Source organism: Rhinatrema bivittatum, chromosome 2, assembly GCF_901001135.1.
Source record: "Rhinatrema bivittatum chromosome 2, aRhiBiv1.1, whole genome shotgun sequence".
NCBI lineage: Eukaryota > Metazoa > Chordata > Amphibia > Gymnophiona > Rhinatrematidae > Rhinatrema > Rhinatrema bivittatum.
In genome coordinates, this window is record NC_042616.1 from 624171590 (window position 1) to 624195170 (window position 23581).

Sequence of the window (23581 nt, forward strand, 5' to 3'; positions counted from 1 at the left end):
CAATCTCTTCCAATTCCTTACCTCTGAGTAGTTTATCTTAATTTATCCTTGCCCAATTGCCCTTCCAAATAAAAGCCAAAATAAGGGAGCAAAGTATTCCCAAATCCTGTCTAATAAGCCAGCGTGGGAGCCTATGGATCTTATATAAACTTTTTGGCATAATTATCATTTTCAGAAGCATGCTCCTCCCCAAAAATATAAAGGAAAGTTTTGCCACATAGCTAATTTTGCAAGACTGTGAGTCAGAGCCTCTTAATGTTTAAAATACATAGCTTACCAAGATCCCAAAGGACCCAAATCACCAGATATTTTAACTGTCCCCCAGCCCATTTAATTAGAAAGGGGCCCTGCCACAATTATCGGAGACCCTCATCAAGGGGCATTGGCTCTGACTTGTGAGAATGTTCTTTATTCTTACAAAGGACTGGAACTAGAACATGTTCTGTATCACTGGTACCTCCTTGTGGGCATCCCCAAGTAATGATAATTTCAGAATTATCAAACTTACTTTCAAACCTTCAAAGACCTGAAGGCCTCACAACTTAATAGTCAGTGGCTCTATAGGTAGGATAAATAAAACTGAAGATAATAGGCATCCTTGCCTTACATTCCCTTAATTCAAATCTGTCACTAGGCCATTATTAAGTAATCTGGCCTTGGGATTGAAGTATAAAGCCTTGAGCCATATCAAGGTAGGACCTTGAAAAACAAACATATTTACTCTTTCGGATAGTAGAAAGACTAGGGGGGCACTCCATGAAGTTAGCATGGGGCACATTTAAAACTAATCGGAGAAAGTTCTTTTTTATTCAACGCACAATTAAACTCTGGAATTTGTTGCCAGAGGATATGGTTAGTTGCAGTTAGTATAGCTGTGTTTAAAAAGGATTGGATAAGTTCTTGGAGGAGAAGTCCATTACCTGCTATTAAGTTCACTTAGGGCGGATTTTCAGAGCCCTGCTCGCGTAAATCCGCCCAAAACCGGGCGAATTTACGCGAGCAGGCCCTGCGCGCCGGGAAGCCTATTTTACATAGGCCTCCCAGCGCGCGCAGAGCCCGGGACTCGCGTAAGTCCCGGGGTTCTCCGAGGGGGCGTGTCGGGGGGGGGCGGGCCCGGTCGTCGCGGCGTTTCGGGGCGTGTCGGCAGCATTTTTGGGGGCGGGTACGGGGGCGTGGCTACGGCCCGGGGCGGTCCGGGGGCGTGGCCGCGCCCTCCGACCCGCCCCCAGGTCGCGGCCCGGCGCGCAGGAGGCCCACTGGCGCACGGGGATTTACGCCTCCCTCTGGGAGGCGTAAATCCCCGACAAAGGTAAGGGGGGGGTTTAGACAGGGCCAGGCGGGGGGGGGTTAGGTAGGGGAGGGGAGGGGAAGGTGAGGGGAGGGCAAAGGAAAGTTCCCTCCGAGGCCGCTCCGATTTTGGAGCGGCCTTGGAGGGAACGGGGGTAGGCTGCGCGGTTCGGCGCGCGCCGGCTATACAAATCCATAGCCTTGCGCACGCCGATCCAGGATTTAGCAGATACGCGCGGCTCCGCGCGTATCTACTAAAATCCAGCGTACTTTTGTTTGCGCCTGGAGCGCAAACAAAATTCGCGCGCCTTTTAAAATCCGCCCCTTAGAGAATAGCCACTGCCATTAGCAATGGTAACATGGAATAGACTTAGTTTTGGGTACTTGCCAGGTTTTTATGGCCTGGATTGGCCACTGTTGGAAACAGGATGCTGGGCTTGATGGACCCTTGGTCTGACCCAGTATGGCATTTCTTATGTTCTTATATAGGTCCACATAATAGCATCAGAAGCCTTTTCCTCATCTAAGCCCAATATCTTTAGCATTGTCCTCTGATAATGCAGCAATCAATTTCCTAACATTTTGAACCATATGATGGTGTTTTATAAATCCATTTTGGTCTTGTGATACCAAATCCAGGACAATACCATTGACCCTTCCTGCCAAGATTGTAGCCAGTAATTTGATATCTATATTATTTAGCAAAACTGGGCAATACGAACCATCTCTTGTAATTTCCTTTTTTTATTCAGCATTACCACTATTAAAGACTGCTTCATCTCAGGGTGAGAAAACCTTGTCTCAAAACATTATTTTATAGTGCCATCAAGGGTTGAGCATATGAAATTTTAATATCTTATAAAATTTAGAGCCTAGCCCAACTAGGCGTGAAATCTTTCCTAATTTAAGGCCTTATATCACACTAAATACTTCTGCTTCTTTGATGGATTGATTTAATCTCTTTATTTGGTTTTGTTTCAGTATTTGCCATGTAAACTCTTTGAAAATCTTCCTTTTGATCGCTATGTTTTCTTATCATGTAGGTCTTGAAAATACTCTATGAAACATTGTGCTCTGTCTTTTTATTGCATTGAACCCATCCATTTTATCTTTAAGCCCAGTGATATAGAAGTGTGCACCATTTACCTTCACTAAATTGGCCAAGAGCTTGACCATTTTGTTTCCATACTTATAAAGCTTACACTTAGAAAACCTTGAAGCTTTCACCATTTTCTGATGCAATAACTGCTTTAAGGCCATCCATGTCTAACTTAGTATAGATTTTTGCTCTTTCGACAAGGCTCTTTGATGAACCTCTTGAGCCCCGTTAAGCAAACTTGTCAGCCTCAGAATCTCTGCATCTCTGAGTTTTGGGGTTTTTTTGGCCACAAATTCAATAATATCCTCCCCTCATTACTGCTCTACTTGCCTCTGCCAGAAGAGATGAGGAGATTTGTGGTTGTTTATTATGGGTATGGTAATATATTCCTTCATTTGCTCTTGTAAATATATGCTAACAACTTCATCATCAATTAGACTGGAACTCATTCTCCGCCAAAAACTTTATTCATGTGTTCTCCCAGTTCCAGGTGCTATGGTCAGACAGATAGAGTACCTATCTTGGCCATTATGACCTTGGGAAACAAAGTTTCTGAAATCAATATGAATTTTGGTCTAGAGTAGATATTATATAGGTTTGAGTATAAAGTAAAATCTAATTCTACAGGATGCAGCTTCCTTCATATGTCCATGAAACCTAACTCCTCACAGAGGAAATTGGCCCCCATTTTAGCATCTCCCAATTTTGGTGTTTTTGTGGGTTTGCAATGCTAAAAAAATTGCTGCCGGTAGGTGCGTTTGGAGAGTGCCATTTTCTAGGGAGTTAAGTAGGGCCCATTGAGGCTGGTATGCAGTTCCTTTACTCTGGTTCCCTGAAGCAGGCACATGCAAGTACCAAAATATTATCATTGTTGAGGTTTCCCTAACTGCACTCAGTTCGGTTGTTAAGTTTGTAGGTCATGATGTGATTAACAGTTACTAGTCTACAGATAAGTAGAACACTTTTTAAAATATTTGAACTTTTTGCCTTATAGATGTTTTTTTCATAGGGGCATTACTATAGATAAAAATATGGATTATTAGAGAATGAGTACAAATAATAACAAACAATTTTTTTCTAAATAAAGTAGGTTTTTTTGTTGGGAAAAGATAAATGAGGTGACCAAGAATGTTTTATCAATGATACAGGTTATAGCCATTGCAAGCAAGAGCCTGTGGATTAAGAATTGGAGGCACATGTAAAATCTGATGATATTCCCAAAAAAACATTTCTCGTGTTTTTTGGAATAGACAGCACTATTGTATTTTGTTTTTAATAGTATTGAGAAGGTGGACAGCTCTTTTTTGTTTGAGTTAAGGTGCATAATATATATACACAGTGCAATTTTATGCTTATATAGAGAACAAAGGACAGTAATGTACGTCCCGTCCTCGTCATGTATTTACCTATCTACTGAAAAAGGAATTTGTTTATGGATTAATATGGCTACCCCTGGTTGCTTCTTGAGAAGGATGAGAAGTAAACTGAGTGATCCAGTCTCTTTTTAGTTTAACGCTATAGTCAGTTAAATGAGTTTTTTTGTAGGACTACAATGTGAGATATTGATCATTTAAAGAACTATAGCATGGGTTATTTTTCTCTAGGTTCCATATTAGGTGCTATAACCCAAGAAAGAGATCTAGGCTTCATAGTGGATAACACATTGAAATCGTCAGTTCAGTGTGCTGCCAGCAGTCAAAAAAGCAAACAGAATGTTGGGAATTATTAGGAAGGGAATGGGTAACAAAACGGAAAATGTCATAATGCCTCTGTATCGCTCCATGGTGAGACCGCACCTTGAATACTGTGTACAATTCTGGTCGTCACATCTCAAAAAAGATATAATTGCGATGGAGAAGGTACAGAGAAGGGCTACCAAAATGATAAGGGGAATGGAACAGCTCCCCTATGAGGAAAGACTAAAGAGGTTAGGACTTTTCATTTTGGAGAAGAGACGGCTGAGGGGGGGGGGTATGATAGAGGTGTTTAAAATCATGAGAGGTCTAGAACGGGTAGATGTGTATCGGTTATTTACTCTTTCGAATAATAGAAAGAGTAGGGAGCACTCCATGAAGTTAGCGTGTGACACATTTAAAACTAATCGGAGAAAGTTCTTTTTTACTCAACGCACAATTAAACTCTGGAATTTGTTGCCAGAGGATGTGGTTAGTGCAGTTAGTATAGCTGTGTTTCAAAAAGGATTGGATAAGTTCTTGGAGGAGAAGTCCATACCTGCTATTAATTAAGTTGACTTAGAAAATAGCCACTGCTATTACTAGCAACGGTAACATGGAATAGACTTAGTTTTTGGGTACTTGCCAGGTTCTTATGGCCTGGATTGGCCACTGTTGGAAACATGATGGACCCTTGGTCTGACCCACTGTTGGAAACAGGATGGACCCTTGGTCTGACCCAGTATGGCATGTTCTTATGATTCCCTGTACAAGTTCAAACAGGCACATAGAAACTGTCTGCAGAAAAACATAAGCATCCTTTATTGTGTCAAGCGTATATACAAAAAATGTCCAGTACACTCTTTTCCGCAGGGGGGAGTGCAAAACAGATCCCATATTCCATTACTTCAGCTACTGCCGATTAGGCTGAAAAGGGCAGGGGGAGAGCAGGTTACAGCCCTATTTCCGCTATTCCCTTAATCGTATGAGTCCAGTGCTGGTGCAAAATGTGTTTTCCACAAAGGTGGAAACAGTCAAATGGGAAATTCTCCTTTTAGAGGATCTGCTATAGTATGCCATTCAGGAATGGAGATTGCAGAAAGAGAATTTGTTCTTACCGCACAATGTAAATAATTACCCCACACCAGCGAAACAACATTCTGTTCCATGAGCTTCTTACGTATAACCATCTGAAAATGGTAAAGCAGACGCATCATTTACAAGAACTTTATTTAGAGCTTAGAAAGCTTCAAAGTGCAAAAGGGAAACACAGTAAGTTTCTCAAATGTCCTCTCCTCCTCACAGATTATGCTGTAGCAGGAATGAATCTAAAAGTTATGTGCACTTAAGTCAATAGAAACGAGCACTCCTGCAAGCAAAAAAAAAAAAAAAAGTTGAATACCAACCAGAAAAACAGAAAAATGTCTTTCACAAGTTGAAATGGCTTAATATCTTAAACTGTGTCAGCCAGCAACTTTGTTGAGGAATAAACAAAAGATGTCTCCAGTTGTCACTGTACAGAGCAATTTCCAGCATTCCAATCTTACTCTAATTTTGATATAACTTGCTTGCCTCCTTTGAGCCAAAGAATAGGGTCTTTTCTTGGTATTGAAGACGGAGCTTAGCAGGGAAAACCAAAGTGGCTCTTATTCCTTTGAAGAGCAGTTCTGAGCAGAGAGGCAACATTATTCTCCATTACCCTATTACACGCATTGGTTAATCATTGAATAGAAGAATCATTACCCAGGTAATCCACAGATATTAACTTGTGGTATGCTTGAAAAAGCTTGATTTTATGTGCCCAGTTTAAGAATTTAGCCACTGTGAGCCATGATCTACTCTCCTTTTCCAGAGCCATGGTGACTGTATGAACCTTTTTGAATCATAATTATCATGTATCTGCAAGCAAGGTGTTCCGGCAGCCATTTTTACACAGTCAGCAAGGGCCTGCTCCTTTACTGTTTTTGAGAGGCCGATAATTCTGAGGTTGTTGCGATGTCCATGGTTTTCTTGGGCCTTGATTTGTTCAGCGGCAGTCCGGAACCCCCGCTGAACGACCTCCTGCAGTCGATCTCCTGCCGGCGCCATTTTCCGTACGGAAAACAATTCGCGGCAGGAGATCGCTCCCGGACCCCCGCTGGACCCCCAGGGACTTTTGGCCAGCTTGGGGGGGCCTCCTGACCCCCACAAGACTTGCCAAAAGTCCAGCGGGGGTCCGGAATGACCTCCTGCAGTCGAATCGTGTTGGTCTATGGCCGCCGCCATTTTGCGGCCGCCATTTTGCAAAATGGCGCCGGCTGAAGACAACACAATTCAATTGCAGGAGCCCGTTCCGGACCGCCGCTGGACCCCCAGGTAATTTAAGGCATTTGGGGGGGTTCGGGAGGGTGGGGGATTTAATTTAAAGGGTCGGGGGTGGGTTTTAGGGGGTTTTAGTGTGCCGGTTTTCCTGCCATTGGTTTAGGGCAAGTAAGTAAGTTCCTGCCCTCCCCCTTCCCCCGATTTACGATTTTTTAACGATAAATCGGGGAAAATTGGTATTGTATCGTGGCCCTAACGATTTTTGACGATTTAAAATATATCGGACGATATTTTAAATCGTCAAAAAACGATTCACATCCCTAATGGTTAATGGTGTTTGGGTGGATCCTTGGACACTGTGGCAGCTGACCACGGCCACGGGGCAGTCCCGTGAGGGACCACGGTATCAGGCTAGACTCTGGACAGACAAACACAGATTTGAATCTTTTATTAAACAGTTTGAGTAACCACCAGAGGTGGCAGTAGTGAGTAGTGGTTGTAGAGCCCGGCTGGGCGCGTCTCACACAGAACACTGGAACAGTGGATCCTTGGCAAGGCAGTGCTGTAGTGGAAAGAGACAGAGTTATGAGCACACAATAAGATTAGCATTCAGAGTCCCAATGTAGAAATAGGAGAAGCTCCGAGACAGGGAGAGCAGGCCCTCGAGGAGCGAGTACCTGATCTCTTAGAGCAGAGAGACTCGGTAGCATTGTACTCAGTTAGCAGTACCAGAGATTCCACTAGACGAGAGGTCTGGCACTGGAGCAGAGAGCAGGCCCTCGAGGAGCAAGTACCTGATTCCAGTGAAGCAGTACTGTGGAGAGAGATGGTTTCTGTACTCACTGATGGTAACTGTAAGTTAATTCTTCCAAGTAGAAGGGTAGAGATTGCAGGCAGCGACACAGGGAACATGGGCCCTCGAGGAGCGGAGTACTGGGTTCCGGATAGCACCTGAAAGAAGCAGAGAGGCCCCCAAGGAGCAGGTACCCCGTTAGAGACACCGAAGGGTTGTAAGAGTTCCAGATAGAGCTGGAGTGGCAGAGTAGCTTAGAAACGAAGAGCGAATCCCATCCGTACGAATCCTGTTGCTAACTCAATGAGCTAGCAAGTACTATAGGCAGATAACAGAGGATACAAGGTTAAGATTCATAATAAAGAATCCTCACTTTACCCCGCGTCAGTAGGAGTCCCTCAAGGCTCATCCTTGTCTCCTACCTTGTTTAACATTTATCTGTTACCCTTATGTCAACTTCTCACTGACCTCAATCTCAAACACTTCCTCTACGCTGATGATATTCAGGTCCTGATCCCCATCAAGGAGTCTCTCGCGAAAACACTGTCTCACTGGGAAACATGCCTCCAAAATATCAAACAGCTTCTCACAAGCCTTAACCTGATACTAAATTCATCAAAAACGGAACTTCTACTCATTACACCAGAAAACAGCTCCTTCACACCCACTCATCCAGCCATACCAAAGACTACACAAGTGAGAGACCTAGGAGTTCTAATTGACAATCACCTGAACCTGAAAGCTAACATCAACAAAACCACCAGAGACTGCTTTTATAAACTCCAAGTGCTGAAAAGAATAAGACCTCTGTTCCACACACATGACTTTAGAACGATTCTACAATCAATCATCTTCGCAAAGCTGGACTATTGTAACACCATCTTGCTTGGTCTCCCCTCATCACACACCAAACCACTGCAAATGGTCCAAAATGCCTCCGCCCGTATACTCACTAACACCAGGAGAAGAGAACACATAACTCCTATCCTGATGGGCCTCCACTGGCTGCCCATCCACTTCAGAATAATCTACAAGGCCATTCTCACCATATTCAAAAACATCCATCAACTAGCCCCAATTGATCTGCTTATCCCCTTCCGATTACACAACTCAACAAGACCGATTAGAGATGCTTACAAAGGATCACTTCAAGTTCCACCAGCCAAAACTACCAGACACATTACGCTAAGAGATCGGGCCTTCTCCACAGCCGGTCCTACCTTATGGAACTCCATTCCCCCAGATCTTAGAATGGAACCCAGCATCTCAACCTTTAAGAAAAGACTCAAGACCTGGCTGTTCAAGCAGGCCTTTCCTAACTCCAATATTAGTTAACCCTCATCAATCAACACACGTCGCTAGCAATATCATTAATAACCATCTCCTACAATGTTATTATATGTAATTATCTGATCTTCATTTTAATTCTTACTTCAAGTTCTATATTTCCTTGTTACATGTAACTGCTCCTTCTGCACTATTGTTCAAGTTGTTAAGTTTATTATAATTGCACTCCTGTTTCTTGTGAACCAGCATGATGGGACAATCGTCTTGAATGTTGGTATATAAAAAAAACTTAAATAAAAAAATAAAAATATACCCGGAAGTCGTGACGTCAGAACAGGGGGACGCCCCCAAGGTTCGCGCCAACGTAAAGATGAGGGCAGTGCGCACGCGCGCGCCCTAGAGGTACCTTGAAGGAAAATGGTGGGAGGCAGCACCAAAGCCAGTCTGGGGACGCCGAAGAGAACGTCAAGCAGACGCCGTGGCAGCCATCAGTCCAAGGTGAGCGGGAGGAGCCGAGAGTAGAGAGAGGTAGGCGGGGCGTAGCCGTCGACGACCAATGGACGCAACAACAATAGATGGCAATATATGGTAAAAATGTTTTGAGGTGAAGGAATTTGATATTTGTACATAATTGTGAAGCTTCCTTCATATTGTGCACCATTTCCTTTGTCATTATGGACTTTTCCTCCAGGAACTTGTCCAATCTACTTTTAAACCCAGCTATGATAGTTTCTTTGATTACATCGTCTGGCAACCAATTCCACATCTTAAATAACTGAGTGAAAAGAAATGCTTTCTCCAATTTGTTTTAAATCTGCTGCCTGTTAGTTTCATGGAGTGTCCCCTAGTTATAGTGTAACCCCTGCCTCAACTTCTTCAGGTCCACAGGTGATCTCATGGGAGGTCATGAGCCATAGCAGCATCGATGTTCCCAAGGTTTTCTCATGTAGGGAAAATAAAAGCCTTTCAGGGCCCTCCGGGATAGATATTCAAAGGTAAATGTTTAAATAAAGTAACAGGATAAGGCTTATCTGGCTAAGTTACAAAAGATATTCAGCAGCACTGCTATGCTGTTGAATATCCCTGAATAAGTCTCATCTGGCTAACTTTAGACCTGGTATTGATTGAATAAGTCTAACTTATCTGGTTAACATAGCTGGATACATTTCAATATCTCTACTTATCTGGCTATGTGGCGCTGAATACCAACCTATATGGGTTTTTTTCTGGAGGTCCTCTGTAACAGTAAGGCTGTCTTCCTTCAGACTCCTCACAAAGACAAATCCTCTGTTTCCACACTTTGAAGAAATCCCACTCATGCAGAATAAGGAGAATGAGCTTAACTCTCTTCTTCTTAGAGAACTCTTGCTTGGATCTTCAGGATATTTTAGGGACTCCAAACTCTTGGACCCCAAGACAACATTTCCCTTGTCCTGAAGGCCTGGGTACCCCAAACTTAGGCCCCAGCCACTTTCCTAGGGCAGGAGGCAGGAAAGACAGTTCTTTTCCCATGGAGCCCCCCCTCAGCACCTCTCCCTTAGCCAGCAAGATCCTGAAGAACCCTAAATCACGAGGGCAAAGGAGTTTTATTAAAACATTGAAACCTCTCATTGAAACTTCACCTCTCTCAAGTCTGTTAACACTCTGAGGCCTAATAGTAAGGGGCAGTTTTGGGACTTTCTTACATTAGTACTATTTGAAAGAATAAATAACTGCCCCCTATTTACCTGTCCAACTCCACTCATGATTTTATATCTCCTTTTAGTCGCCTCTTCTTCAAGCTGAAGAGCTGTAACCTATTTTTCATAATATAATTATTTCATTCCCTCTATGATTTGTGTTGCCCTTCTCTGTACCTTTACCATTTCCACTTTATCTTTTTTGAGATGATGTGAATAGAATTGCACTCAATACTCAAAGGGGCGGATTTTAAAAGGAGCGCGAATAGCCTACTTTTGTTTGCGCTCCAGGCGCAAACAAAAGTACGCTGGATTTTAGTAGATACGCGCGGAGCTGCGCGTATCTGCTAAAAACCTGGATCGGCGCGCGCAAGGCTATGGATTTTGTATAGCCGGCGCGCGCCAAGCCGCGCAGCCTACCCCCGTTCCCTCCAAGGCCGCTCCGAAATCGGAGCGGCCTTGGAGGGAATCCTCTAACGCCCTCCCCTCACCTTCCCCTCCCTTCCTCTACCTAACCCACCCGCCCGGCCCTGTCTAAGGGGGTTACCTTTCTCCGGGGATTTACGCCCTCCCAGAGGGAGAAGTAAATCCCCGTGCGCGAGCGGGCCTCCTGCGCGCCGGGCAGCGACCTGGGGGCGGGTACGGAGGGCGCGGCCACGCCCCCGGACCGCCCCGGGCCGTAGCCACGCCCCCGTACCCGCCCCCAAAATGCTGCTGACACGCCCCCGAAACGCCGCGACGACCGGGCCCGCCCCCGACACGCCCCCCGACACGCCCCCCTCTGAGAACCCCGGGACTTACGCGAGTCCCGGGGCTCTGCGCGCGCTGGTAGGCCTATGTAAAATAGGCTTCCCGGCGCGCAGGGCCCTGCTCGCCTAAATCCGCCCGGTTTTGGGCGGATTTAGGCGAGCAGGGCTCTTAAAATCCGCCCCAAAGTGCAGTTGCACTATGGATCGGTATAGAGGCATTACAATATTCTCCATTTTATTCTCTGTTACTTTCTGAATCATTCCTCAAATTCGATTTGCTTTTTTTTGGCCGCTGCTACACACTGAGCTGAGTATGTCAATGTGTTGTCCACAGTGACTCCAAAATCCATTTCCTGGTTGGTGACACCTAATATGGAATCCAGAATTGTGTACCTATAGTTAAGATTATTTTTTCCTATACTCATCACTTTGTATTTGTCCTTATTACATTTCATTTGCTATTTCGATGCCCAATGCCCTAGTTTCATAAGGTCCTTCTGCTGTTCCTCCCAGTCCTATGTGTTTTAACAACTTAGAATAATTTTGTCATCTGCTTGATTACTTCACTTGTTGCTCTGCTTTCCAGATCATTTATGAATATGATAATCATCACCAGTCCCAGAAGAGATCCCTGGGGCACTCCATTATTTACCTTTCTCCACTGAGAAAATGCACTGTTTAATCCTATTCTCTGTTTCCTGTCTCCAGTTACCAACCCACAATAGGACATCACTTCTTATCTCATGACTGTTTATTTACCTGAAGAGTTTCTCATGAGAGACTTTGTCAAATGCCTTCTGAAAATCCAGGTACACTATGTTGATTGGTTTACCCATATCCACATGTTTATTAACACCTTCAAAAAATCTAGAAGATTTGTAAAACAAGTCTTCCTTTTGCTAAATCCGTGTTAGCCGTTCCCTATTAAGGCATATCTATCCATATGGCCAGTATTTTTTTTTTAAGAATAGCTTTCACCATTTTGCTCAGCACTGATGTCAGGTTCACTGGGCTATAGTTTTCTGGAACATCCCTGGAGCCCTTTTTAAAAATTGGTGTTATATTAGGCACCTATCAGTCTTCAAGTATTGTGAATGTTTTAAATGATAGGTTGTACAGATTAGTAGTAACTGGTATGCAGTTTCATATTTGAGTTCTTTCAGAACTCTGAGGCGAATACCATTTGATCCTGGTGGTTTGTTACTCTTTAGTTTGTCTGTTTGCTCAATGACATCTTCTGTTTTCTCAGTGATTTCCTTCAGTTCCCCTAAATAATCACCATCAAAGAAATCTACCAGTGTGGGTATCTTCCCAACATCATCCTCAATGAGAACTGAAAGAAGAATTCATTGAGAGGTCCATTTTCAACTGCTGTGTGGCTTAGCTGGTTAGCCGGATAAACATATTCGGCTAGCTAGCAGGGCGTAGCATGGTCGCACTGCTGAATTTACTTGACTATCTTAAAGTTAGCCAGTTATGTCTAACCGACTAACTTTAGAACATCCCTATGGCCAGACCAGAGTTAGCCACATAGGTTAAGCGGCTAACTCCGAATATCGGAATTAATCGCATAACATATGCGGCTAGTACTGCTCTGCCCAGAAATGCCTACCGCTTGCTCCCGACTTATGTGGCTAAATTCTAGCTGCTTAAATCATTTTGCAGCTAGAATTTAGCCTCAGACTGCTTTCAATATAGCCAGGTAGCCATTTAGAGGGATCACTTTTCAGTGATCCCTCTAAATGGCTTTTGAATATCGACCTCTTAGTTTTTTTGTTTGGCCTTGTCCTCCCTGAGTGCCCCTTTTACCCTTCAGTCATCTATTGATCCAACTGACTTCTACAGAGGGTTCTTGCTTCAAATGTATTAGAAAAGGTTTTTATTAGTAGTTTTTGTCTCTATGGCAAACGTCTTTTCAAATTCTTTCTTGGCCTATCTTATTAATGTTTTAGTTCTAGCTTGTCAGAGGTTATGCTCTTCCCTATTTTCCTCATTTGGATCTGCTTTCAAATTTTCTGAAAGATGTCATTTTAGCTTTAATTGTTTCTTTCACTTCGTTATTTAACCATGCTAACAGTCATTTCCTTTGACCTTTTTGAATGTGGGCTTTGACTATGGTATTTTTTAAACAGTGTCCACGCCTTATGCAAAACTTTAACCTTTGAAACCACTGCTAATTTCCTCATTTTTTTTTTATAGTTAGACGCTATTGCAGTAGCTTTAGTTAATGCCATCCCTTCAGTGATTGTGTCAAATCTGATTACATTACAATCACTATTGCTAAGCAGTCCTGCCACTGTTATCCCTTGTTTTCCACTGAGGACTAGATCTAAAATAGCTTGCCTTCTCATTGGTTCCAGGACCAACTACTATATGAAACAGTCATTTATGACATCTAGAAACCTTACTTTCCTAGCATACTTGATGAGATATTTACTCAACCAATACTGGAGAATTGTTGTCACATGTTATTTGCCTTTATAATTTTTGTTACCACTTTACTGTATGATTCTTCATCCTAGCCAGGTCAATGGTTTACTTTTCCCTATCACACATGTAATTTCCGTCTATAAAAATCCTATAGTGCATTTGTTTCCTGCAGGATTTTTAGTCTGCTTGGATCTATGCCCTCCGTAACTTATAGTGCCACCACTTCACTAATTTGATCTGTCCTGTCATTGATATAATTTGTATCCTGGTATCACAGTGACACATTTGTTATCCTCCTTCCACTAGGTCTCTGAGATACTTATTATATCTATACATTCAGTTAGGTTTTAGACTTTTGGCATTTGTATAAAAACAATTTAGGGTATGTTTATCTTTATTTGCATTCAAAACATGCTTATTAGTAGTTGATACGGGTAATTTGGAATCCTTTCTATTTGTCTGCTCTTCTTTATTTAATTCTAACTAGGCTACTTCAGCCTTTTCTACAACCTCTCTATTGAGGTATTCTGATTTCCCTGTGTTATACCAGTATTTTTTGAAGATATATCACTCTGAACTATTCACGCCTGAGCAACCTTTTTACAGCGATCTAGTTACTTCTAGTTTAAAAGCTGCTGTATCTTTTTTTAAAATGCTATCACCAGCAGTTAGGTTGCATTCTGGTTAAAGTGAAGCCCTTCCCATTGGAATAGACTCTCCTTTCCCCAAGATGTTTCCCAGGTTTTAACAAATCTAAAGCTTTCTTCCCTGCACCACTTTCTCATCTATGCATTGAGACTGGTGTCTAGCCTGCCTCTGAGATCCTGCATGTGGAAGAGGGAGAATTTTTGAGAAGGCATCCCTGAAGATTCTGGCTTTCAATTTATTTCCTAAAAGGAAGACTTCCCTCCTGCACCTTCCTATGTCATTGGTATCCATGTGTAGCATGACAGGCTGTTCTCCAGTGTTCTTTAAAATCCTATGTAGGTGATATGTGAGCTCTGCCACCTTTCCACTAGACAGACAAGCTACCAAGAAATCCTCATACTCACTAACAACCCAACTATTTACAATCCTAATAATTGAATTGTCAACTACAATTGCAATCCTACCCTTCCCTCCTGGTACACATTCCTAGAAATACATCTTCACTGCTGATTTTCCTTCTCCAGGAAATAGCTCTCACACCTTCCCACAGTAAAATAATTGACTTTTGCAGTTTCTTAACACTGACAGAATAAATTCATTTTCTTAGCAAGTTTTAACCTGCTATTTCTTTTTACAATCTTTAAACACACTTTTTCCTCAACTATCAGCAGATGCAGCTTCTTCTAATAGTAATCCTCAGGACTGTGAAGAATGAAATTGAGAATCAAAGTGGTAACAGTTACACTAAGAATGAATAAATAATGCAAAGACAGGCTGCACAGAAGAGAGAAGATATACAATGCAAACAAGAGAGACTAAGATAAGCTACAGGACAGGCTTTACTCAGGAAACACAGATAAAGCGGGTGCCTTTTTGTTTGCATGGAACAGATAACCAATGTCAAAGCATAGAAAGAAAACCATGCCACATCAAGCATATATAGGCATAATAAAGAGGGAGATAAGGAGAAAGCATTCAATCTGGTAAAGCTAGACAATCACACAAACAAGAAAGGAGACCAGACCACAGCAGGTTACCATACCAGCAGGTTAGTCAGAGAAAGACATGACATGAAAAAAACCAACCTGAATTCTTTATTATATTCTTAATATTGCCCTATTTGCCTATATTTGTCATTTGATTCAACCTCTGGTCCAACTTTGAATATCAAATATTTGTATTTACTTTCTGATCTGAATTGCTATTTGTCTCAGTTTTCTTTCCAGCTGCAAAATGGGTGCGTCAACCCCTTTAAGTTAAGTTTCTCAACTTTTTCCTTAACCTGGAAGCAATAATTCTGTTATAATATGATGATGTAAGTGTGTCACCCTTAGAGATGACCTTTCAACATTAGAACTGAGAGAATATTAGCAAGACAATGTTGGCTTGATACTACTGCCAGTATTTAATGGAGGACTATGGCTCTATCACCTTATAAGAGCCCTGTTGTGTTTTTTTATAAACAATCTCCACAGTATGCTTAATAAATAATATATGTTTTTATTAATGACTAGGTGGTGTAATAGCTCATGTAATTTCCTGTTCAAGAAGGAGGTTTCAGAATACAACTGTTCAGCAGATGCATCATGGCTGGGACCCACTGGAACAAAACAATCCAATCAAACCTTTAATCAAGGTAATATAAGGAACAGGATTAGGACATTTTTTAATTGTGCATATTATATCTTTGAATAAGCACTGCATTGCACAAACATGTATTTTAAAAAATATTTGTCTTTATTAAAGTTTTATGTACCTATTCCAACTAGGCACATAGATTAATGAGAAGGTCTATCCCTAATGATGAGGGCCAGTCTCTCAAAATTATTTAGTGGATTTATAAATTTGGGTCCTACAGATGGTGAAATGGACCCTGTTAGAAGCAGTGGGGTAGCTCATATTCCTTTGATTGGTCAGGGAGTGCACTGGCCTTTTTCCTCTTCATGAACCTGGACCCTATATTTCTCTATAAGCACTGGCATAAAGTCTCATGAAGAAGAAGCACTCCACTCGAAAGTATAACCAAAACTCTTAACTTTATTTCTGGATTTTATACCCAGCTACTATGTACATTTTAGTTTAGGGTAAATATTCCGTACTTAATATTCATAGTTCATGGAATACACAGTTAGAGTAAAACAATCATTAATATAGCCTGTCTGATACCACGTAGTTTGTCATACTCTTCCCTCGGTCTATACTTGAACCAAATTTGGATCCTTACAGTCCTCTCTTATTCCACTTCCTTGCACTTTTCTTCCATCTCTTCACCTTTTTCTCTCTCCACTTTAGAGACATGAAGCTTGCATCCCCAAATAACTCTCTGGTCACTCACACCCGACCCTAAGGCTTACTCTCAACCACATGACCTCAGAATCCTCTTTTCCTTCAGATTCTGGGCCTTTCCATCACCAGTGTGCAGGATTCCTCTGTATCTACCACACTCCATTTCTCCCTGGGGTTCCCATAGTTTCAGAACACCCCAGGCCATTTTCCTCAGGGAGAGGAATTCCTACAACTCCACATCTTACTGGTTTCTCAGCTCTTCACTTCATGGCTTTGGGCCTTTTTCCTTAGGTGGGAAAAGCCCCTGCAGGATCCACTCTATATTGAAGGGGTCTCTGGGCTCCACCAGCTCATGGGCTAGCTACTCCAGGACCCTACATCACTGGAGGTCCTTCTCTTCCTAACCTGCTGTCATTTTGACCCAGAATGTATACCTTCTCCTAGGACAAGCAGAATGGTAGTCTTCACAGATGTGTGACATCATTAGATGGAGCCCGGCACGGAAAGGTTTTGTCAAAGTTTCTAGAACTTTGACTGGAACACTGAGCATGCCCAGTATACCACTATCTGTGCGTCCACACAGGGTCCACCTTCAGCCTCTTTTATTATTCAGTGTTAGTTGCCTCGCGATTTTGGAGCTCTGCTCTGTAAGTCTTTTCTCTTGTTTAAATACAAGATTTTTTCTGTTCTAATGTCGGGCCCCCCTTCTCCAGATTGTGTCCCTTCTACGGTGGTAGGTTTATTTTTTACCTTCTCTATGGTCGATCCCTGGCATGTTGCTCCTCGGTGATCACTGGCCATCGACCGCTTGCTGGCTATTTTTCATGGTATTGTCCGGTTTTTGGTGGTGCCCCCATTCCCCCGTGGACCATGTCCAACACTGATCAGCATGAGGTTTGTACCCTCTGCCTGAGGGCATTGCATGGTGTCCAAGGGTGGCAGAAAACATGAGGTGAGGTCCATCTACAATGTTTTTGAGACAGCAGCCAGAGTGGGTGCCATGGGCATTGGTGCCTGTAGAATGATCCGGCTCCGTGCCTCGGACCTTCGACCAGAGGTCCAGGAGAAACTGACTGACCTGCCCTGTATAGAGAGAATCTCTTTGGGGACAAGGTCAGGGATGTGGTAGTCCAACTGATGGATCACCATGAGATCATTCAACAGCTGTCAGCTAGCACTTCTGATCCACCATTCTTCACCAGGAAGTTCTCTTGACCAGGTTCAAGGAAATACTTTTATCAGCAGCAGAAGTATTACCCTCCTGCCTCCCAGGCTTGCACACCCTGTGCTGGGTTCTAGCGGCCCCCTCTTGTCAGCAACAGACCCCCCAGACCCCAGCCCAGACCCCCAGCAGAACCCTGCTACAGGGTTTTGATTGGAGGCGAGGGAGCATGATTCAGCCCGCCATACCCCTGGTGCATGATCCTCCAGTAGGGGGCAGACTTCTTTGCTTTGCCATCGCTGGCTGCTCATCATGTCGGACCAGTGGGTTCTCACTATCATCTGCCAGGGGTTATTGGCTAAATTCAGAGAAGTCCCGGCGGACTTTCCTCCATGTTCATCGTGGGTTTGTCCACTCTTCAGGAAATACTTTTAACAGAGCTCTCCATCCTTCTAACGGCAGGAGCAGTAGAGCCCATTCCCCGATGCTAGCAAGGCTGGTGGTTCTATTCAAGATATTTCATGATACCACAGAGAACTGGAGGCCTACGTCCCATTCTCGATCTCAGGGCCTTGAACAAATTCCTTCACAGGGAAAAGTTCAAAATGGTCTCTTTGGGTACTCTGATCCTGCTCCTCAAGAGAGGAGACTGGCTCTGCTCCCTCGATCTCAAGGATGCTTACACCCACATTGCAATCTTCCTGAACCACAAGAAGTATCTTCGCTTTGTGGTTGGGCAGGCTCACTACCAGTACCAGGTAATGCTGTTTGGATTGGCCTCAGCCCCTTGAGTCTTTACCAAGTGCCTGGCAGTGGTGGCAGCATACCTCAGGCATCAGGGGTACACATTCCCCTACCTGGATGACTGGTTGGTCAAAAGCGCCTCCCAGGAGGGAGTGCTGGATGTTTTGACCTTGACCATACAGGTGCTGCAATTTCTGGGGTTTGGCATCAACTACCCAAAGTCCCACCTCTGCCCATTCCCCTGTCTAGACTTCATAGTTGCCAGACTGGACACGAATCAGGAAAAGGCATTTTTGCCCTGTGTCTGGGCCCTCACCCTGTCCTCGCTGGCGACTTTAGTGCGCAGTGGTCAGCAAGTTCCTGTTTGTTTGCCGCTTCATCTGCTAGGTCACATGATGGCGTCTGTCCATGCACCCCATTGGCCCACCTTTGCATGCACAGGGCACAATGGACATTGTGGTCACAGTGGCAACAGGCATCTCAGGACCTCGAGGCCTGTGTCTGCATTACGCTGCCTCTGAGGGTCTCCCTGTCCTGGTGGGAGAATCTCTCCAAACTGGAGCAGGGGATATCATTTCAAGCTGTCCCACCTTAGGTAGTACTTACCACCAATGCCTCCCCCCATTATTAGGGGCCCATGTGGACAACCTCCACACGCAGGGTCAGTGGACGGCTCGTGAAGCTCTGTGCCAGATAAACTTCCTGGAGCTTCAGGTGATTCATTATGCTCTGTGGGCATTTTGATATCGTTTGTCCTTCAAGGCAGTCCTGATTCAGGCAGACAATCAGGTAGCAATGTGGTACATCAACAAACAAGGAGGCACGGGGTTGCTCCTTCTCTGTCAAGAGGTGGTGCAGATCTGGTCTTGGGCTCTGTCGCAGGACATGTCTCTGCGAGCGATGTATCTAGCTGGGACACTGACCATGCTGGCGGACCGCTTAAGCCATTCTTTTCAGCTGCACGAGTGGTTAGTGAATCCAGCAGTGGCAGCCCAGATTTTCCACCTATGGGGTACTCCAGATCTGGAACTCTTTGCCTCCACGTGCAACCTCAAGGTGAGCAACTTTTGATCCCTATTCAGGACAGACGGATGTCCAGCATCTGAGGCTTTGCCCTTCATTGGGGCACGCATATCCTCCTCTTTCGCTAATCATTAGGATTCTCTTGAAGCTCCAGCAGGACTGGGAGACCATGATTCTCATTGCTCCATATTGGCCCAGACAAGTCTGGATCTCTCTCCTTTGAGACTTGTTGATCAGAGATCCCATCAGCTGGGAACTGCGTCCGATCTGGTAATACAGGATCAAGGCGCACTGTGCCATCCAAACCTCCGGATGTTAACCTTGATGGCCTGGATGATGAGTGCCTAGTCCTTCAGCCTAGACTTTTTTGACAGCATGTCTCAGGTGCTGGTAGCTTCTAGGGAGCCTTCCACCAGGAAGTCTTACCTATTGAATGGAGGAGGTTTTCCATCTGGTGCATGGAACATGGCTTGGATCCATTCTCATGCCTCCTTCCGAGTTTCTTGGACTACCTGTGGCACCTCTCCGAGGCTGGGCTTAAAACCACCTCGGTCAGGGTCCATCTGAGCACAGTCAGTGCTTACCATCAAGGGATCACTAGTATGCCCATCTCTGTTCAGCCTATAGTCACTTTATGCAGGACCTGCTTCAGTTGAAGCTCCCCCTTTGGACTCCTGTTGTATCCTGGGACCTCAACATTGTGTTAGCGCAGCTTATGCATCCTCTTTTTGAGCCTATGCACTCCTGCGATCTGAAGTTCCTTACCTGGAAGGTCCTGTTCTTGGTGGCGATCACTTCAGTAAGTAGGGTAGTGAGCTTCAGGGCTTGGTTATGTACTCACCCTACACATTCTTTCATGATCGTGTGGTCCTTTGTATGCATCCCAAGTTCCTATCTAAGGTAGAGACTGACTTTCACATCAATCAGTCCATTGTTTTGCCCACCTTTTTTCCGAGACCCCATTCACAGCAGAGGGAACAGGCTCTGCACATGTTAGATTGCAAGAGGGCACTGGCCTTTTATTCAGAAGGCACCACAGGCCACAGGCAAGTGATTCAACTCCTTGCCTACAAGCGGCCAAGGAGGAAAGACATAAAATAGAACCCCCCTCAGTCCCATGCTCCCTTCTCCGACAGAAAAACCGAAACGCCTCAGCATTCTGACGAGTCACCATGAGATCCACGTGAGAAACCCCACCTCTCACAAATGAGCTGTATTGCTGTCTCCAACAATTCCCACTCACCTGGATCTAACATCGTGCAACGCAAGTAATTTGTTTGAACATTTTCGACCCCGATGTTGTGTGTTCCACTATCCGCTCAAGATTTTGCTCCATCCAAAGAATCAACTCTTACATCCCCTGGGCTACTGCTTGGCTCTTGAGTCTGCCCTGTCAATTTATGTAAGCTACCGCCGTCGCATTGTCCAACAGGATCCACACCGAACAACCTCTCACCAATGGCAGAAAAGTCTGTAAGGCTGAACGGACCACTCTGGTCTCTAAACAATTGATAGACCAAGCAAACTATTTCATGGACCAGCAGCCTTGCACCGACTGCAGCTGACAAACTGCTCCCCAACCAGAGATACTGGCATCAGTAGTAACCACCATCCAATCTGGAATTTTGTGGTCTACCCCAAAACAAGATTGGAGCATAGCAGCTACCAGGACAGACTCTCCCATGCGACACCCTCGAGTGATAAAGGAAGATGAAACACTACCATGCCCAAAGAGCCCACTGTAAGGGTCTTGTATGAGCAAACGCCCATGGTACCAATTTCAGAGTTGAAGCCATAGAGCCCAGAACTTGCAAATAGTCCCATACCTTGGGCACTGGCAACCCTAACAAGTGCCAAATCTGTCCCTGCAGCTTCTGATTACGCTCCTCCATGAAAAACACTTTGCGTTCCAGAGTGTTGAATCAAGTTCCCAGATACTCTAGGGACTGTGATGGCTGCATGTGACTCTTCTCCAAATATACTACCCAGTCGAGTGACTCGAGAATACTGTTCACCTTCTGAACCAACTAGCGTCAAAGAATCTCCAACTTCACCCTGATGAGCCAGTCGACCAGATAAGTATGGCATCAGAACACCTTCCAGAAGCAAAGCCGCTGCCACTACCACCATCTCCTTGGTGAAGGTGCGAGGTGCTGTCGCCAATCCAAAAGCAAGGGCCTGAAACTGAAAATGGTGATGCAGAATCATGAACTGCAGAAAACGCTGGGAGTCTGGATGAATGGGAATGTGCAGATATGCCTCCGTGAGATCCAGAGATGCCAGAAACTCTCCCTTATGAACAGCCGCAATTACTGACCTTAGGGTTTCCATACAGAAACACGGTACCTTGAGTGCTGCATTTACCATTTTCAAATTGAGAATCGGGTGGAAAGTGCCTTCCTTCTTCAGAATCACAAAGTAAATGGAATACCTTCCCAAGCCTAGTTCCTCGCAAAGAACCAGAATCACCACCCCCAGTCTTAGGAAATGAGGGCTAGTATTGGCGAAGCTCCAGCCGGCCTCCGTCTGTCAGCCCACTCCACCTGCCGATGGTGGGAACCCATAGGATCCCTCCTAAGGTACATCAATCCCACTTTGTACTATTAAATAGAAAGGGTCTTCCCACATAAACAATGGTACAACCTGTTAGTCTGGTTCACACTGCTAAGGATATATTCCAGCTGCCAGACATCGAAGCTTGTCCTCTTATACAATATAACTCCTGGGCATCCCCCTCCTTCCCTTCCTTTCTAAAAATACAATTAAATTTCCAACATCCCCCCACAGGCACTTCCCCCCTTCCACCCCTGGCTCTCCCTTCCCACCCTCCCATTACCTCCAAACGTGGCCCTCTTCTGTGTGCTGGGATCACTGTTGTCAGCAATCCTGGCTGCTTCCAGCATTAGTTCCAGTGTTGTGTAGGTAATATCGCTGAATGCGTACTTTTACGCTAAACAGTACACTTCCAGCACTATTACCTATGTAATGCTGGTAGCATTACCCAGATAGAATTTAGCCAGATAAGAGCTGAATATAGTGGGTATGTCATTTCCAACAGTGGCCAATCCAGGATGCTGGGCTTGATGGACCCTTGGTCTGACCCAGTATGGCATGTTCTTATGTTCTTACATAAGGCATCCGGGAAGGTGTGGAAGGCATGAGGAGGGATCTAGCAAAGCTTGAAGAATGATCTAGGGACTGGCAGCTAAGATTTAAAGCTAAAACATGCAGAGTGATGCATTTAGGCTGTGAAACACGAAAGGAGAGCTACAGTAATGGGGGTGAAATTATTCTAAGCACAAAAGAAGAGTGGAATCTGGGGGTAATTGTATCTGATGATCTTAAAGTGGCCAAACAGGTAGATAAAGCAATGGCAAAAGCCAGAAAGCTGCTTGGCTGCATAGGGAGAGGAAGGGTCAGCAGAAAAACGAGGTAATATTGTTCCTGTATAGGTCCCAGTGAGACCTCATTTGGAATACTGTATTCAGTTCTAGAGGCCGCACTTTCAAAAGGATATAAATCGATTGGAACTGGTCAGAAAGGTGGCTACTAAAATTGTCAGTGGTTTTCGTTTTAAAGTGTATGGGAGTAGACTTAAAGATCTAAATATGTATACCCTAGAGGACTGGCGAGATAGGGGAGATATGATGGAGATATTTAAATATCTCAAATGTTTCATACACAGGAGGAGAGCCTCTTTCATTGGAAAGGAGGCTTTAGAATAAGGGGTAATGAGGCTGAGGGGGGTAGACTCAGGAGTTATCTTAGGAAATATTTCTTTACATAGGGGTAGGAGATGCATGGAACAGCTGCCCAGAGAAGGTAATGGAGACAAAAATAGTATCTGAATTCAAGAAAGCCAGAGATAAATACAGGGAATCTCTGAGGGAGTGATGGGAATTGTAAAGCTAAATTAGTTAAGTGGATGGGCAGACCAGATAGCCCATATGGTCTCTTTCTGATGTCATATTTTTATGTTCTATGTTCTATACTAAAACCTGTAACTGAGTGGACATTTTTGACGGAGTAGACAAAATGAGGAATGATCTAAGAAAGTGGTCAAATGCTTGGCAGCCAAGATTCAGTCAGAGTAGAGGTTCTTGTTGACACCATGACATAGACTGTGGACCCTTGGCCTGAGTTGGTGTTAACGCTACCTGAGGGGGGATCCCCCCGCAGGTCACCACCAACAGAAGGCAAGGCTGGAGGAAGACAGGGGCCAGCTGGAGCTTCGCCACTACTAGCCCACGTTCCCTGCAGGTTGAGCCCTTGGGTTCTGGGACTGGCTGGTCTTATGTGGGCCCCTGTGGAGATACACCGGCATATGGTCAGTGGGTCCGAGGGTGCTGCCCGGAGCGAGGTTCGATGGCAGGCGGCCATCAGGCAGGGTGATGCCCAGAGCGAGGTTCAATGGCAGGTG

General features: G+C 44.5%; 1 protein-coding gene across 1 annotated transcript in view; it reads left to right on the forward strand.

Annotated features, from left to right (window-relative positions):
• Positions 1-23581, forward strand: part of LOC115083383 (chloride channel protein D-like) — a 472614-nt gene that overhangs the window by 123994 nt on the left and 325039 nt on the right. The window contains exon 9 of the mRNA XM_029587184.1: positions 15461-15582. Coding sequence (XP_029443044.1) covers positions 15461-15582 — 122 coding nt within the window. The remainder of the gene's footprint in view (positions 1-15460; positions 15583-23581) is intronic.